Source organism: Cydia fagiglandana, chromosome 1 (genome assembly GCF_963556715.1).
Source record: "Cydia fagiglandana chromosome 1, ilCydFagi1.1, whole genome shotgun sequence".
Classification (NCBI taxonomy): Eukaryota; Metazoa; Arthropoda; class Insecta; order Lepidoptera; family Tortricidae; genus Cydia; species Cydia fagiglandana.
In genome coordinates this window covers 11536884-11555917 of record NC_085932.1, presented here as the reverse complement: position 1 = coordinate 11555917, position 19034 = coordinate 11536884, and the positions used below count along the sequence as shown (strand labels likewise).

The 19034-nt window shown below is 35.4% G+C and overlaps 2 protein-coding genes across 2 annotated transcripts in view; both read left to right on the top strand.

The window, feature by feature from the left end:
• Positions 1 to 19034, top strand: part of LOC134664264 (protein O-mannosyl-transferase TMTC2) — a 103782-nt gene that overhangs the window by 1922 nt on the left and 82826 nt on the right. Inside the window, exon 2 of the mRNA XM_063520815.1 lies at positions 1482 to 2286. Coding sequence (XP_063376885.1) covers positions 1482 to 2286 — 805 coding nt within the window. The remainder of the gene's footprint in view (positions 1 to 1481; positions 2287 to 19034) is intronic.
• The window catches only part of LOC134664220 (xanthine dehydrogenase), a 165864-nt gene that overhangs the window by 141955 nt on the left and 4875 nt on the right, over positions 1 to 19034 (top strand). The window lies entirely within an intron of this gene.

Here is a 19034-nt window from a genome sequence, read left to right as displayed (position 1 = left end):
CGCAGTTGATAGCCGTGATAGTATTTTGCATTTAAAAAAGGTATATGTACTATATCAAAATTGTAACTAACTCATGTTTATCATCGTCCCTCTCACAATTTGAAATACAATGGTAAAATGTAAAGAATGTTTTTTTTCTCTGCATAGTAAGCGCGGGTTCGATCCCTATAAAATTTTATTATTCAATCGTCTATATCCCTGGCTTTCCTCTTCAAAGCAGGAAGCACAAAGGGATTGAATGCATTAGAAATCAAATTATAGGTCCGTACGAGATATTTCTTCCAGATATTTCGTTTATCGCAGTTAAAGACAATAGTTATTTGTTTTACAAGGGGACAAAGTTGTTGTTTAACCGCTCGTGCTAATATTGATACCCGAGCAAGCGAAATATTCCAAAATTGAACCACGAGCGTAGCGAGTGGTTCGAAAAATGGAATCTTGAGCATTGCGAGGGTTTCAAAGCACGAGGGTTAAACAAAATTTGCCCCCGAGTGAAACACAAAATTTTTCACCACACCAACCCGAAGCAAATATTAAATGTAAAATATCAAACAAAATCAAACCAAATCAAATCCAAATGAATGTTATTAAATATTTATCATCCAAAATCATCATTTAAAAGTCAATTCTACCAGCAAATATAAGAAAACAACTCAAAATTTGCATTTGATTACTTTGCCTCACATGTGGATAAAATGCAAATTTGCTATTCGTTTTCGAAGTGCAAAGTAAGCCTTTCCGAGCTGGTGTGGTGAAAAGATAATGTTCTTGTCGAAGTAAAAATAATACACTTATTAAATTGTAAAACATCCACAAAAACTCCACAGTCAATTAGAATAATAAAAGTGACCTGTAAGCCGTATCCCTCAGCCCCCCGCGGCAAATTCACACATCAGCCGGCAAGCTCAAATGTACGGCTCACCAAAATCAATCCCAAAGGATAGATTGGTACGTTTAAACGTGTCCATTATTTAGACGGTATTCAGCCGGCAAAGGGAAGGACGAGGCTATAGGGCAGCGGGCCAATCGTTCGGGAAAACGTCGTATGAGATCCGAGCTCAGCGATCGAACGCGCGCCGGGTAAGAAGGCAATATTTTATTTAAATTAAGCAGCTAGGGACGCGTGTTTGGATTTGTTATTTTGCAAAGGCGGATGAAGGTATGGGTTTTCATAGGCAAATAAAGGAAAATCCTTTATTTTATGAAACCAAATCTACATTAAGAAAGATAACACTCAAGTGGGGTATATATTTATATATTAACCCTCTTATCTTGACTTTGCGCATCAAAAATGACGTGATAATGACGATCTATGAATATGTCCTTCATTTAAACGTGGCTTTTTTACTCTTGACCGAAAATTTGCATGTTTTAACGGTTTTCAAAGATAAATTTCCTGCGTCCACACATACAATTATGAATATTCACTTGCATTCGATATGCTAACTGGGACAAACTCAGATTTCAATTTTATTTTGCAGACGGGCGATCCTCTCCAATCCGGACGTCATCGGACACACACCGCTAAAGGCACTATTTGAAAACGATTTCTGGGGAACACCGCTCACAGACCCAGGTTCACACGGTTCATATAGGCCGCTGTGCGTCGCTACATATCGGCTCAATTACGCTTTTAGTGGATTCAAGCCATGGAGTTTTCATTTTCTAAACGTAGTTTTTCACTGCATAGCGTCAGCGCTCGTTGTTGTTTTGGCCCGCCGACTGATGCCGAGTTCCTGTATACGAGTGGGTGCGGCAGTCGCTGGGCTCACCTTCGCAGCCCACCCAATACACACAGAAGCAGTGGCGGGAGTAGTAGGCCGAGCGGATTTGGCGGCTTGCAATTTGTTTCTCATAAGCTTCTTACTGTACAGCGAGCACATCCGATTACGTGAACGCCATAAACGATTATGCAGACATATCTTAAAAAATAATTTAATGCGAAGATCGAGCTCAAGCAATGATCAGCCGTTTCGACTAAGTTGCCATAGCTTGGTCCAGCATGTCATGATGAACTTTCGTCGATTATTGAAATGTGGTAAAGCGGGCCCTATGAAAGTGCTAAATGCCTGGGAAGCGAAATCCGAGGCAGTGAGACTGAAGTGTCAGTACAGTGGCAGTGTCAGTGAGGACTCCGGTGAACTGTGGCAGTGGATGACCCTAGCAGGAACTCTTTTGTTTGCCGCGGCTGCTACATTATGCAAAGAGCCCGCCATCATGGTCTTGCCTCTTTGTGTATTTTACGACTTTCTGAAAGGAAATCGCCCAGAAGATCTCTACGCAAAGGTAAGATTATGTAATTTACCTATATAAGTTTAGAGTAAAGTAACCGAATTAGTGACACAACAGTTCTTTCAGTTCTGACAACTGGTATTGTCTACAGTTTTACAAATACAGATATACTACTTATGGATATACTTCTACAGTTGGCGTTTTAAACTATCTTTCACTAATTCTTACTGTTTTTAAATAAAGTAACGTCATATCTATTAAAGTAAACAAATATCCCACCAAAATAATTTTCATGTATAATGTTACCAAGTTGCCGTATGGCTCGCATTGTCAAAAAGTTATCAGATCTCATATAGAGCCAAGCTTAAAATAATTCTACATGCCCTCACGTCACAAACTCTACACTTGACATCAGGCATATTCTCATTTTAATAATAGGTTAATGTTTAGCCCCCTTATTCATAAACGTATACTAACTAAAGTTAACAAGCCGATAATAATCGTTTGTCCCTTTCCGACGTATTGGAATGATGGAAAGGGACAAACGATTATTTTCGGCTTGTTAAATTTAGTAAACGTTTATGAATAAGGGGGTAGATCTGGATTAGATATACATATATCTAATCTGTAGGTCTCATAACTTTTTCTTTGTGTTGAAGAAATTTCACTTACAGGCCTGAGCCATATCTAGTGTAGATCTAATTCTTAACTTGTTATTAAAATTAAAATACGCCCTTTAGGTAAAATATGTGCATTTGCCGTTTCGTTACTGTCAGATAGGCGTAGGGAGGAAAATATATTCACTTTATTACATTTCTGTTATAACCATAGTTCTTATAGTAACGAAGTCACACAAATCATCACTAGTTTTAACAAATTAATGTAATACAATATTAAATAAGGAAGTACTTTATAACTACAATAAGCACAACCACAGTCGAGTAACTCCTACAATAAGTTTCGTAGAGATCATTTACCAAAAACTTGAATATGCGGGGGATTCAAGTTTGTAAAGCTAGAGGGACGGCTGCTTGAGCATTGATATTATATTCCGCACAGTAACCCGGAGTACATTAAATCCGTCCTTTGTACTGTATACACCGGTTTTGCGGGCTATATAAATAGTTAAGTAGGTTTCTGTAGATCTATCACATATTTCTATACGGGAAAAACCTTTTAGTAAATTTGTTGTTTTTTTTTAAATAACCCGTATGTTAACTTTTCGCATTATCCAGCAAATAATAAAATAATGTGAAAGTCAGCAAATAAATATACAAATTTTGAATAAATATTGCACAATTTGAATAAAATCAATGATTAGGGTCCGGTGGGGTTAATATAAGGCACGGGTATAAATAAGACCAAGATATTAACACTCAAAAACTTATTCTACTTCATTCCTATTCCATTTAAAAAGAAGACTTGAGTGTAGACTTCTGTTTAAATGGAATACGAATGAACCATAGTAAAGTTTTTGAGAGTTAAAATCTAAGTCTTATTTTTATCCGTGTCTTGTATTTATCCCACATGGCGTCGTGTAATAATTTATAGCATGTAGATTTGCTTATATTAAAATGAATACACCATTAATCCCACATGCAAAATCACTGTCGTAAGTCTAATATAATTTATTTTTGTATAGCTGTGTATGAAAAACGTCATTTTATACATGGGCGGACTTACGTAAGTACTTTTATATGTATATCGGTAATAAAATTGTTGAGACTCATTAAAAATGTATAGTGACTTCTTTCGAAATAACACGTAAACATGTTACCTACTATTGTTGTTCGACATTATACTTTTACAGAGTTACGATTACACCTGGGAATTTGACAGATAGGCTAAGTTAATAGCACCCGTGTTTATTCCTCGCTGCTTTTTAATTTTCCACCGACTGCCTCCTCTCACGTGGGAAATACTCAAAAGATAATCGTATTCCGCCCCGCTCGCTGACTACATACATCACTTTCATTCAGGCGTCAAGTGCCTTTAGTTTTTATTTTATTTTATGCGCCTCGGTTATTTTATCACGCGCACTCTTTGAGACCTATTCGCACTTTTCAATCTCAACCTGATTTATTTGGTTCGGTACTAACATTTTACGACCTGCAGTGCAGCCTTCAGCTGCAGGTCGACTTTAAAATACTAATGAAATTCCTACAGTTATTTTGAAACAACTTCAAAGCTAAATAAATACTGCCTAAAACAGGAATGGTCAAACCGCAAAAAACCACGTGTCGAGAGAACACCGCGCCCGAGTCATTTATTACGAGGAGGTACCTACATTAAATAACAAAGACACGAGCGTTGAAAATAATTTGCATACGAAATAAATTATTTAGAGAACCTGCTAATATTTGGTAAAATTTCACGTAGTGACCTTAGTCTGAATAATTTGTAAAGTTATTCAGGAATAGGCTTTAACTTTAACAGATATGACTCGGGAGCTCTATATAATAGTGTTTATAGGTTTGTCCGAATTGTCCGTTTGAACGACCTGGCGTATGAAATTTTCTTAGAAATTTTAGATTTATACCAAGAAGATTGGTAGGTATGCTGTATGATTAACTACTGTTTTGTAACTAATTGTTGTTAAGTATATTTAAGACTAAACAGGATAAACGTATTTCGAACACTCTCATATCACAATATGAACACTGTCGGCGTTTTAACGCATCATCGTAATAAGGCGTTGCTTATAAACAGCAACGTTATGCTGAGGTTGAAATAAAACAGGCTATTGATCAACTTTTATTAAAGCCTGACAAATTTCTATTTGGCCTTCGCCATTTACATATTTTTAATGGTACTCGTTTATTTTACTGACAAGAGACGTTCACAGTCATTGAATATTACTACTGGAGTCAGTTATGTAACGCTGCCATACATGACCCAAAAATTTTTTATTAAGCTATAAGCTTCATCACATCTGATATTTGTGTAATTCTAAGCATTTCTAGCCTGGGAGGCAAAAAGAAGCGTGCGTCTAGTCGGGGAGGGTGGGAGATCTTTAAAAAAAATCTATTATGATCCTGGTGGCTACAAGGGCAAGTTTGGTATCATTTTCGTATAAACCAAAGACGTATAATTCATTGCTGATATTTGTTTTTTTTCAGTTTCATAGTAATTTTACAAGAAAAACGTAAAAAGGTGAAAAATTTGGTTGGAGATTTTTGCTACGCAGAGCCGAAACTACAAAAGATAGAAAGTTGAAATTTGCACACTAGATTACATTTATAAAGTGTACAAGAGATCAGAAGCGATTTTGAGAAATTCAACCCCTAAGGGGGTTAAAAAGGGGATGAAAGTTTGTATGGGGTTCAAGTTATATTTTAAGCTAGAAATTTGAAACTTCGTAAAACGATATATTATTAAAATACAAGTAAACTAATTTCAGCGTTTTTGAAAATTCATCCCCTAAGGTGGTGAAAAAGGGGTTGAAAGTTTGTATGGATATCAAAAAAATTTTCGAACGCGGGACTTGAATCTTTGTATTTGGGGATATTATTAAAAGACAGGAAAAGTAATTTCAGCGTTTTGTAAAATTCATCCCCTAACAGGGTTAAAAAGGGGTTGAAAGTTTGAATCCATTACAAATCCGAGTAGACGCACATTTCTTATTGCCTCCCAGGCTTGAAATGCTTAGAATTACTCAAGGAACATATGTGATGAAGCTCATAGCTTAATAAAAAATTTTTGGGTCAACTTTATAACGGCCTCCGCTATACCCATGTAAAGAAGAAGAAAAGATTTCGCTATTATAAACGATTTTACGACATAAATGCCAAAAAAGATCAAAGACGAAAGAAAATATTATGTTATCAATTCCAATAAATAATGTTTTGAAATTGGTCGTTGCCAAAACCGACACTTATATTTTATTATTGAATAAAACTCGTTAGTTTGTTTGGGTTTATCTCAAATAGGTTTGATTTTATTATTTGAGGTAGAAATATATAGCTCTACTAAAAATATTTCTAAAAACAATAAGACGTTCTTGCCATTGTCACCAGTTCAAAATACTCGTAATGTCCCATGTAAAAATAGAGAGAGTGACTTCGATAATGTGCTATAAGCCATAAGATTAATTTTGAATAGTCAGGATTTTGATGAAAAGACGATTATTGTAATCTAAACATAATTATTAACTCTGTGAAAACAATGTTTTGACATTCTACAAATATATTATCACGAAGCTAATACAAAATGTACCGAAAATATACATAACGTACTGTTCGTAGCGAAACTATCTCAGGGCCAAATATATAAACGTACATAGGAAGTTGACATGCTTTATTTTTTACTGTATATCTCTATCTATAAAGTTATACTCACGGTATAGTATATCTTAGAATTGAGTAATGTAATGCTGATAATAACGCCATCTTTGGGTTATGCTCCAAGTCTATCCCTCAGCCGTGGTGCCCTGATTAGCTAAAAAGCGATATCTGAATTGAAAATTTAATGCAAACTGCAAGCAAATTCTTTCGTTTTTGACATACCGCCTTTTAGCATAAGGAGGGCTGAGTGTGGCTATACATAATTCTTGTATATAGATGGTAGAAAACAAAATATACCAAACAAATATTTAAGCAGGTAACTTAATCGTATTTAATTAAATCTGGAAAAATATATTATATTAAAAAATGTTTTGAGATAGTTACTAACCTTACGTTGTTGCAAATGAACTAGGAAACAAATTAATTTTAAAACGATAGTAGTTATTTTAATCGGAGTGCTAACACTGTAAAATGACAGATTGACGTATTTTGACGAATAAAAAACAACCGATTGACGTTTGGTTTGCCGGTAAATTTTGAAATTATTTCAGAGTTGGTTTTTAATAGAAGTATATTATTCCCTATATTTCTTTATAATTATGTGATATAACGCCAACCTTGTGATTTGTAATTAAATTGAGCTTTTAACCAGATACATAAACCAACGCGGGCAAGACGAAAGAAAAGCAATGGCTTCGTGCCGGTGCTGTTTGCTTTCTTGTCACAGAAATTGGTCTGATGTTTCTTGTACATCGGTACGAGGAGAAGAAGAATAATAATCGGTGCAGATAAATGATATTTTAATGAGGAAAACCACATTTTGGAATGAGGAGGACGAGATAAAAAAGACCTCCTATGAATATTATTTGAAATACAAAGTCAGGAGATAGTTTAATGAAATATACAGGATACAGGACGTCCCACGGCTATGCCACATGGAGGGAAAGTACCCTAAATATTGTAGATGGAACATTTTACTGAAAGAAGACATTATTTTAATTTAAAAAACAATTTAAACTGCATACATAGATTTTTAAATAATTACATGGTTGAACCGGGAATCGATCCCGCCACACGAGAAAAAAAATCATCTGTAGCTTTATCATACCGATCGAAAGGCTTGATCATAAGGATTATTTTTTGCTAAAGAACATAGTGTCAGAAACAAAAGGAAGACCATGAATTTTAACATTTGATGTGAAATTTAGCGAAATAATCAAAAGAGTGCGGCTTTGTATTCAACAGAATGAGACTACATTTTGAGCATTTGATAAATTAAATTGATTAATTTTGAATTAAAAATGTTAAAATTCATGGGCTTCCTTTTATTTCCGACACTATGTTATTTAGCAAAAAATAATCCTTATGATCAAGCCTTTCGATCGGTATGATAAAGCTACAGGGTGATTTTTTTTCTCGTGCGGCGGGTTCGATTCCCGGTTCAACCATGTAATTATTTAAAAATCTATGAATGCAGTTTAAATTGTTTTTTAAATTAAAATAATGTCTTCTTTCAGTAAAATGTTCCATCTACAATATTTAGGGTACTTTCCCTCCATGTGGCATAGCCGTGGGACGCCCTGTACATTATACTTGAACTAATGTCAGTTTTCATTTATTTATTGAAAAATATACTGATTTATGTAGTGTCCTGTGAAAATGCAACGGATGACAAAGATTACTGTAAAAATCAGTTGCCAATAATAATATTGTTAGAGTCTGTGCGGAAAGAGAAGAGTTGTGGAATGTATTGGGCCCCATACATTCCACGACTCTTCTCTTTCCGCACAGACTCTACCTGTAGGCAACGAGCCCACAGGTATGTGCAAGTGTGCGTGTGTGTGTGTACATGTGTGCGTGTTACTGTATATGTCGCAGTCGGATCGTATAATCCGCCGTATTACATTACGGCTAGCCGTTTTCAAAAACAGAGGCGTTTTGAAATGCGGCGGTTTAACGATTAGCCGTATTGAATGTGGCTGAATGAGAATCCGCCGGAATGTATTCGGCGCCATACGTTCTTCAACACGGCTAGCCGTAATGTAATACAGCGAGTCATTAGCCGCCGTTTTGACAGTTTTTAGTTCCCATTTTTAACACTCGTGGCGCTGTCTGACAAACGCTGGGGTGTCCATCAAATCTGGAGTTCGTCGGACTGTTTCTTTTCAAATAACATCTCCTTCGCAACTTAATTAGACGGAGCCCCGCTTCGCGGGGCTCTTATTTCTGGGCGGTTTGCCCTTCGGGCATCTGAAGCTACCTAACGAACCTAACCTACCTACCTATTTATTAAGTGAGACATCCGTGAAAACATTACTTTCTTCTTGATCGGGACACTCTTGACAGAGCGGTCGTGGTCATCATTGGAAGTCTCCCTTTGTGACACGTTTGACGGCTCGCCTCCACTCGAAACATTACACTTTGGGGAAAAAAGCGTAGGTAGGTAAGTAGGTTAGGTTCGTTAGGTAGCTTCAGATGCCCGAAGGGCAAACCGCCCAGAAATAGGAGCCCCGCGAAGCGGGGCTCCGTCTATTTAAGTTGTGAAGGAATTTTTTTGTAAAAGAAACACATGTAGTGCGGTGGGACCATGGTAAAAATAAATTAAATTGCAAACATTGTCAAACTCCGGTTACGTAGGCGACCGAAAGAACTGGTCACTCTACAATCTAAACTAGTAGTACGATGCGGCTAAACGTAGGCCGCCTTATTGAAGAACGTATCGCAATGACAATCCGGCTAATCGTCGAACCGCCAAATTTCAAAACGCCCCTGTTTTTGAAAACGGCTAGCCGTAATGTAATACGGCGGATTATACGATCTGACTACGACATATATACAGTCTCATTAGTTGAGAGCAGGTCCGCTAGGGGCAGCACTAGTAGAGACATGAACGTCAAATGTCCGAGAGTTTCTTATCTATTACAGTTAATAACATATACTAATCTATGGTTATACTCGTAATATATGAACAAAAAATATGTACGTTGCTATCTTTCTCGACTCTTAAAATAATACAAAATGAGAAATTAGCAAACGGGTAGGTAGATGAGTTCTGCTTGAAATGGAAATAAAGGAATCGTTAATTTGTTCGAATACGCGCAATTTAATTTGGTTCAATAAAAGCGGACTATTTTGATCTAGATCCACATCGCCCTCTCATTTGAGAGATTTTCAGACACGAATGTCTATCGACAACGTTTCTTACTTTATGTCTATTAACACATTTACTGTTGGATTGCAATTATTGAAGTTATTTATACAGTGCTAATATAAAAAGTTAAACTTGCTCACTGTATTTCTGAACGGGAGTGTAAGGAGAGCACTGGGTACCTACTAAATGATTACGGTGTCGCAAAATTAGTAAACTAATGAATAAAAGAAATGTGCACTTATAGTGTGTAGGAGTACACATTTTTTAATTCTCTCCTTCTCCTATTCATGTTCTATCGAGCGGATTCCATTCAATCATGTACTGAATACCGGAACAAATAAATATTTAAAAAATCACGATCGGTTTCACAATCATTTCATTGTTACAACGTTTCTAACTGGATGGAGTTATTTTCATATTTTTTTTTGATATTACAATGGTCTCTTACGTTGGTAACAGACGGTTCCTGCCGTTGCACTATCAAACAATTGAACTCAATTTAGATTAGAAGCTCCACTTAACGGACCATGGTGTGCTCGCTATAAACTTTACTGTTTGTTTGCGCATACGTCGTCTACTCAGTTGACTAGGAATATTCTCAGAACATCTACATTGTAAACGATTTATAGTAAATCTCGTAAGACTATCACAAACAAACCTTTTATGTTTTCCCTTTACTCACATTTTATTGATATCAACATAGCAACTTTAAGCGATCTCGTGCAATAAAGTGATAAAATAGTTAGCTCGTACGAGTACGAACGAAACTGGTTCAGACGAACCCGTATCGACAAAAACATATAAAACAAACATTAAGACAACAAACTTGCGAACTGTTTTGTTTCTCTTTTTCATATCGCTTCATGGGCACAAGTGCCGTGTAGGTACAGATAGAGAGATACATAATACATAATGTTTACTGAGGAACATCGTTGGTTGAGTCGCTCAGAATATATACATCGGTTAAAATATTATACCTATAGTTATACCTACCTATCTTACATTATCGTATCCATATTCTTACTAATAAGTAATTAGTTATAATAAAAATAGTTCAGTAATTTAAACTGTGCATATGTGCAAATTATAAATCAATAAGTATTTATATAACTAAAATATATAACTCAATTACCTTAATTGAGTTGCATTCTTGTTCTATCAACGTGACTTGACGATCCTCAGCATTGGGTAATTTAATCGCTGGTGTCTGATTTTTTTTTACTTTAAGTTGGCAGTAATGCCTTATGTTTTGTCATAGTCGATACATTCACTCATATTATTGATATCTGTTCATCTTTATTAATTTTTTGGCGTATAAATTAACAGACATCAAGTAAATTCAATTATTAGCTACTTCAAATTCATTAAATCTAGTCTTTTTATTTAGATATAAGACTATCCAATATAAAACATAAATATTAGATAACGGACAACGTACCTACAAGCTTCTTGCGGAAAACACCATTTATCGCGGCCAGTCCTCGTGACACTTCAAACTAAATCATGCTTCGATTGAGCACCTACCGCAGTTTATTGATTTTCTACATATAAACGGTTTGGCAAATTAGTAGGATATTGAAGACGAGCGTAGGAGCCTAAATAAATATTGATTAACTGTCGTCTTACCCTTGACTCTTTTGCTCTGCATAAAATTAGTATTTGGACCTTTTTGCGGATAGCCCCCAATATTTCTCCCATCTTGAGGACTAAAGCAATTTTCTGTAGCTCTCGCCATTAAATTAACATTTGGGCTTTTTCTCCTCTCGCTTGCCCTCCGCCGTTCTGCGCCGGCCCAGGCCCAGTATATTTCAGCGGTCGCGTAATTTGTGGCTCGTAAATGTTCTGAAATTGGTCATCCCTTTGGTTGAGGTGAATTTATGGCCTCCTCGGTCGGCCTGTCGAAAGGGGAATTAATAAGTCCCCTCTAATGGTGAAACGTACCCTTGCCATCAATTTGAATGGCCCAAGATTGCTGTAGAGCACTGAAACGACCATCTGGACATGAAATATCTCACTTACGAATTCTTATACTTATTCATTTTGTGCTCTCGATAAATTGGATTCCCGACAAATGCCTCATTTTATTTCTGTTACAAAATAGGATCTTACTGTTCGCGGTGACAGACACAAATTGAATACATATTATAGATTGCCCGGACTGACGGATTGTACGCTTCAACCTTTCTTTTCAGACTCGATTTAGGAAGCATTATATTCAATATCTACTCTCGCTTTTGTTCACTATAAAAGTACCTCAATAAAATCAATATACTTGCAGGAGAGAGAAACTAAAGATAGTAAAATATTGACTTGAACTGCGCCGCTTATAGTGCCATGCCTTATGGGAAACGATCACAGAGATAGTTCAGAGCCGGAAACCGCTACCAACTTTTAGTATGTTGTTGGGCATGGCATTGGGTCTCCAAAACTGCCGGGAGACGGCGGCGCCGGCCATCTACTTCAGCGGAATGACGTCATCAAAATGACTCCCGCTTCGTTGCGAATATTGCATACTGCACCCAAACTATGCATAGCACATACACGTGTGGGGTATTAAATGAAAGCCAATTAAATAAACTATATTTTATTTATACAAAATGTATCAAAATATGCAACAGTTAAAGAGAAATTTACAAAATAATAAAAATTACGTAAAAAAATATTCGATTATTCGGGTTTTACAACCAAACCAAAAGTCGGACGATAAAACAATGTACTACAACATTAAAAATGACGTCTCAAGCCATACACGGATATCAATAAAATCAAAATTGGACCAAATATGTGGAAATTATGCATCAAAATGTAGATATTTGCCCATACAAACGCATAAAAGTAAAAAAAATCCAAATTGGTCATTTTCAGGATAATCCGCATAAGCTTCTAGTATGTTATTAGCAATATGACCTGGATTCTAAAACTGCCGGGAGACCATCTTTATTATCCCCCAGTCACGAATTATGACGTCATACAAATAATCACTGCCGAATTTCGTAAAATGTAAATTATAGCTATACTATGAGTCACACATACATATGTGTTACATATAATGAAAGGTTATTAAATTTAGTATGATTCACCTAAACATTATTTGTAAAAAAAATGTACGGTTTAAGAGCTAGAAACAAAGAAATACCACTTTTTATGGCAAAAGTAGATGTATATCAATTTTATAGCTAAACTAAAATCGTCAATAAAACGTTGCATATAACATTTCAAAAACCAGTTATTCAACTATACATCACAGTTTAAATTTTACATTTTAGATAAAAACTGTGGAAGTTGTGGAAAAAAAACTAAAGCGCGCCAACAATTCTACCTTAATGCGCTCATATTATGCAAAGAATAGTTCTAATTATCGAGTATTAAATGAATGAACATTACATAAAGTACATGAAAACGACATTTTCGAATGGAACCATAATTAAAAAAATAATAATTTACTTGATAAGTAAGCAAAATACTGTTTCTTTAAGTACATAATCTCCTCCTTTCAAAGTCGGTTAAAATGTAGCTTTTGTGACCTGGGCTACAAAGACAAATAAATTTACACCTAATTTATCAAAATCAGTTCAGTAGTTTCATGCAAACGGTACCTACTCATGCACGCATAGATAGCAAATTCTGCCGTAGTCGGACAAAAAATTAAAATTCAATAATTAGACCTTTACTATTATGGCCTGGCGTGGCTTGGCATCTAACGTTGAAACCCTCAGGCCGTAGATGTTAGCAGGCCTAGCGGGCGTCGCCTCGATGAGTTAGCAAGATGCCTTATGGAGGCTTCGAAGGACCAGAGGGGTGACCTGTATTTCGGAGGATCAGAGGGAAAATTCTGCCAGCCTTCTCAGCTCAGCCTTGAAACCCTTGCACCACTCAAGATTCCACTTTTATAAGAATACCCAACTGGCGCGAAGTGGCGCAGAATAGGGCAGAGTGACGCTCTTTTGTGTCAGAGGCCAAGATCCTATCCATGTATGTATAAGGCTAATCGAGGCTTAAATATATAATTATGTATCGCATTAAGTGAACTGATATGGCATTTACCTCGATAAGGCATTTTGTATTAGGCATGTACCTACTTACTGGCATGTAACTTTACATTTCTCTAATAATGTAGCGTAAGAGTCTATTTCATATTAATATTTATCGCGACTACAGCAGGAACTGCTGTCTACGAATGTAATTATGTATTTTTTACATGAAACAACTGATCTGATTTTGATAAATGAGGTGTCAATTTATTTGTCTTTGTAGCCCAGGTCACAAAAGCTACATTTTAACCGACTTTGAAAGGAGGAGATTATGTACTTAAAGAAACAGTATTTTGCTTACTTATCAAGTAATTTTTTTTTTAATTATGGTTCCATTCGAAAATGTCGTTTTCATGTATTTTATGTAATGTTCATTCATTTAATACTCGATAATTAGAACTATTCTTTGCATAATATGAGCGCATTAAGGTAGAATTGTTGGCGCGCTTTCGTTTTTTTTCCACAACTTCCACAGTTTTTGTCGAAAATGTAAAATTTAAACTGTGATGTATAGTTGAATAACTGGTTTTTTAAATGTTATACCGGATGTGGCCTGTAACGTGAGCAAAAAATTTAACTGTAGGCTGTACTCCTCATACTGACCAACATTTGTTCAACGACTTTTAAAAATAACTTGTGGTTTGATTTTTAATACACTTTAAAGTTTATTCTAACACGCAATGTATTGCGAATTTTGTTATGTTTAAGGCGTGACAAGCAACGTCAATCACAATGATATGGCGTGGCGATGGCGTCCATTGAAGATAATATTTATTTTGTATGAAAAATAGGGAGTCTAATTACTTCATAATTTTTAAAAGTTGTTGAACAAAAGTGTCACCGTTTGAGGAGTACAATCTATGTTTTAATTATTTGCTCGTGTTACAGGCCACACCCGGTATGCAACGTTTTATTGACGATTTTAGTTTAGCTATAAAATTGATAGACATCTACTTTTTCCATAAAAAGTGGTATTTCTTTGTTTCTAGCTCTTAAACCGTACATTTTTTTTACAAATAATGTTTAGGTGAATCATACTAAATTTAATAACCTTTCATTACATGTAACACACATGTATGTGTGACTCATAGTATAGCTATAATTTACATTTTACGAAATTCGGCAGTGATTATTTGTATGACGTCATAATTCGTGACTGGGGGACAATAAAAATGGTCTCCCGGCAGTTTTAGAATCCAGGTTATATTGCTAATAACATACTAGAAGCTTATGCGGATTATCCTGAAAATGACCAATTTGGATTTTTTTAACTTTTATGCATTTGTATGGGCAAATATCTACATTTTGATGCATAATTTCCACATATTTGGGCCAATTTTGATTTTATTGATATCAGTGTATGGCTTGAGACGTCATCTTTAATGTTGTAGTACATTGCTTTATCGTCCGACTTTTGGTTTGGTTGTAAAACCCAAATAATCGAATATTTTTTTTACGTAATTTTTATTATTTTGTAAATTTCTCTTAAACTATTGCATATTTTGATACACTTTGTATAAATAAAATATAGATTATTTAATTGGCTTTCATTTAATACCCCACACGTGTATGTGCTGTGCATAGTTTGGGTGCAGTATGCAATATTCGCAACGAAGCGGGAGTCATTTTGATGACGTCATTCCGCTGAAGTAGATGGCCGGCGCCGCCGTCTCCCGGCAGTTTTGGAGACCCAATGCCATGCCCAACAACATACTAAAAGTTGGTAGCGGTTTCCGGCTCTGAACTATATTCCCATAAGGCATATGACTATTAAGAAAAATAGGTATTAAGCACATAATTACAAAACAAATGAAAACATCCCATTCCATATACAGAATGTACAAAAATAAAATCGTAGTCTTTATTTGTGAACCCTAAAATACACGAACGAACTTCCACGACCAATTTAAAGTTACATTGCAGTTTTGTTAATGGAATTGGGTTGCAGTGACTTGGCTGCAGTAAAGTTAGTCTCAAAATATCCTTGTAAGGAGATAAACAAACCTGGCTGTAAATAACATCGCTCGAACGCCTTCTTGTCTCGAGGAAAGAATAATGGTATTTTCTATTTCGTTAGGTCGGGTGAGTATAGTTATGTCCACTCGGACGCCTGCCAGCTGCGGCACAGAGCGTCGCCGCTGGCCCCGCCGGAGCCACGGATATAGCTTTACATTACACGATGATCGGTTTACTTAAATGCGATTTCAATTTACTTGTAATGTACCTACCTAGTTTTAATCGTTTAGTTTTATTTAGGATCATCATGAATTTTTTTTTGTAAAAGAAAATGTAGCAATAAATATCAGGCTGTCGAGAAATTGCTTGACACCTTTTTTACCTAATCTACAGCGGCTTCCCAACTTTAAGCATTGCAAAACTCAAAACCTTTATAGTATTTTATATTGATTAGTGCGCCTCAATCGCACTGATATTTAAGTGCGCGCAAGAGCCAATATTTAAGTAGTCGATTTCTGTTTAAGTACATAGAAAGTCAACGCTTAGATTAATAGGTATACTGATACATACTACCAATGGCATTAATTTATATTTAACATTTCTTCGACCTCCAATAAACAAATCCGTTTTTAATACTCGTACATATTTTTTACTTAATATTACTTACGCTTACCGTTAGTTTATAGTGAGACCATAAAGAAACATTAATACAAATCATATTATCCCACAGGCTCTTCCGTCTACTTTATAAAGGTCCGCCAGTAAATCAAACAGCCGTGAAGTCCCCCATACTTCCATATTTTCGCACCCAGACTACGCAGTATAATAGCTATTGACCAAATTTATCGACTCTCATGTCATAATTTTATCGTTCTGTGGTGGTTTCTCTTACATATGCGTCGCCGTCGGTACGCGTTCTAGATAATATACAATGAATTCATGTAAATCGCTGTCTCCCTGAATAGATTATTTATCTCGGTCGATTACCGGTCGAAGAAAAGAGGTAAATATGCCTAATGTTTTTATTGCTTTGGCGTATATAGCTCTTTATAGAATAGTTAAAAAAACGAAAATAAGATTCGAAGTGTATCTTTTTAAGTTTTGTGCTAAAAAAGATAATTGTTATTCAAAATTAATAAAGAAAAAGCAAAAATTGTGTTTTATACCCTAATAAAATTACATCTAGTACTTATAGCAATAGAGACCTACACCTATTACACATTGAGTAAAAAACTCCTTTAAAAGTTAAGATTTAAGAGATTGATGCTTCAATTGATGTAGTCCTGACATCCCAAAATAAGTTAAACATCTGCGATTGCGAAATAACACTAGCTTATTCCTGTTAGCTATAAGACCCAATATAAACCCTTTTTTTTGGGCTGAAAAGGAAGTAAGAACGTTAATTAACACGTTTTGTGATGTTTACAAAATCTGAGTGCCATAAACACCTTAATGCCCAAAGCATTTGCTTGCTCACGTAAGGGGAGATACGTGCATTCAAAAAGAAACTAAGCAGAGAATCCGGAACGAGCAGTCACAAAGGAGCGGAAACGAGAGGCAAACGCTGTCTGTTGTACGCGTTCTACCATGGCTTTTTATGGATTGAAATCACGGTAACTAACATCATTTTATCTAGGTTATCGTATGGTTATTATTGTAATGAATTATACCGCCGACTAGTACTTACCTCTTCTAATAAATTAAAATTCACGTCATCGACTTCCTTTATTTGTGTCTCGAATAAAGGTAAAAAGATGGAAATCGGGCGACGAGGGAAAGTACTTATTATTTAATTTTAATTAGCTCAGCTTCATTAACGAAGGAATAAACAGCTAAGTCAGTGAGTTAAGTCAGGATCAACGGTGCCTTACAAACAGGTACGAGATATTTAAACTAGGTATTTAAACACCTAAGTATATATAACTCCATACAAGTAATTGCCACATATGTAACTAGAAGTAAAATTGTTTACTGGGGTATAAACATTTATTTACAAACAAGATATATACAGTGGTATTACTAAAAGAAATTAATAACTAGCTGAAATCTAAAAAAGGCCCCTGAGGCATTGTACCCAGGATGCCGGCGGCATTTCTTATTGTTTGTTTGTTATCATTTGATGTTGTCTTATGTAAGTAAAAATATTCAAAACGATCAATGAAGATGATTTAGTTAATTACCGAATAACACTTAATGTGATTTCTTCGTTTCGTATAATTATATTAACTACTCTTTATTCAATATATGGTTTAGGACAAAAATCTCTGTATGTGTGGGCTGGTCACAGTAGAATTTATGTATCGGTCGGAGGCGTACGAACTTCCTTAATCTAAAATCGATGGAAACGACGTCGAACAAAGTTACGAATAGTAAAAGTTCGCAATCGAAAAAGTCAAACATTTTCTTCCAGCACCTGCGAAAATAGTCGACTACTGGTAAAGAAAGTTGCCACAGCAAACTCATTTTATGAACTATAGGTTTAGGTCCAATTATTTAATTAAAATCTATGGAATAGATATACGACTTCGAACCTTATTAGTTTTAATTTAGGTACGCAAAAACCATATTTTTCATATCTCATGCTCTGAAAGTGGGTCGCTGTTGTTCTAAAAGGTGCGCAGAAAGTGATACGTTTATGCTCTAGTGCAGAAAAGTGGTGTACTCCTCTGCGTCCCCGTGCCACGAACAACTGGGTGGAAACAAAATGGAAAAATAGTGTCTTTATTTCCTCGCCTGGAAGAATTGGTAATTGTTTAATTTTACTAATCCCATGTTGATCCTTTTTTTTATAAAAAATGATGTAAGTGAATTGTTAAAAACAAATTATTCTTGATTTCTGTCGTTGAATTCTATTTACTCGATTTCATAAGGCGGGAACCAAAAGGAATACACCAAAAATATTTTTTAAACCTTACACTTGCGTAAATGAGCAAAGGCAGAATCTTATACAGCCACAGTTAAACGTTTGTACGATATTAAATTGATTTTTAAAGTTATTTAGCACTATATTCATGAAAATAAAATAAAATACAAGATAAAAATTACTTATATTATTAATTATTGTTATTTAATATTTAAAATACTTTTATTATTCTTTTATTAGGCACACTAAGGTTGCGGTGCGGTCCGGTAGTCTGTTGCGGCTTTTAGAACGAAAAAAGTATAAAATTAAAAAGTAAGAGGCAATCCCGCTGATTTTCATACTATAATGAACAACTGATTTTAAAACTACTGCAGTTTGTTAAAAAATGTGCGTTTTCGTAAATATTGCAATCTAAATGATTTTCGCTAGGGGTTATTAATCTTCACACATGTAAAGTCTCCGATTGCAAGTAAGTCCTAAGGAAAATAAATCATGGCCGTAGATCTATTAGGTACTTC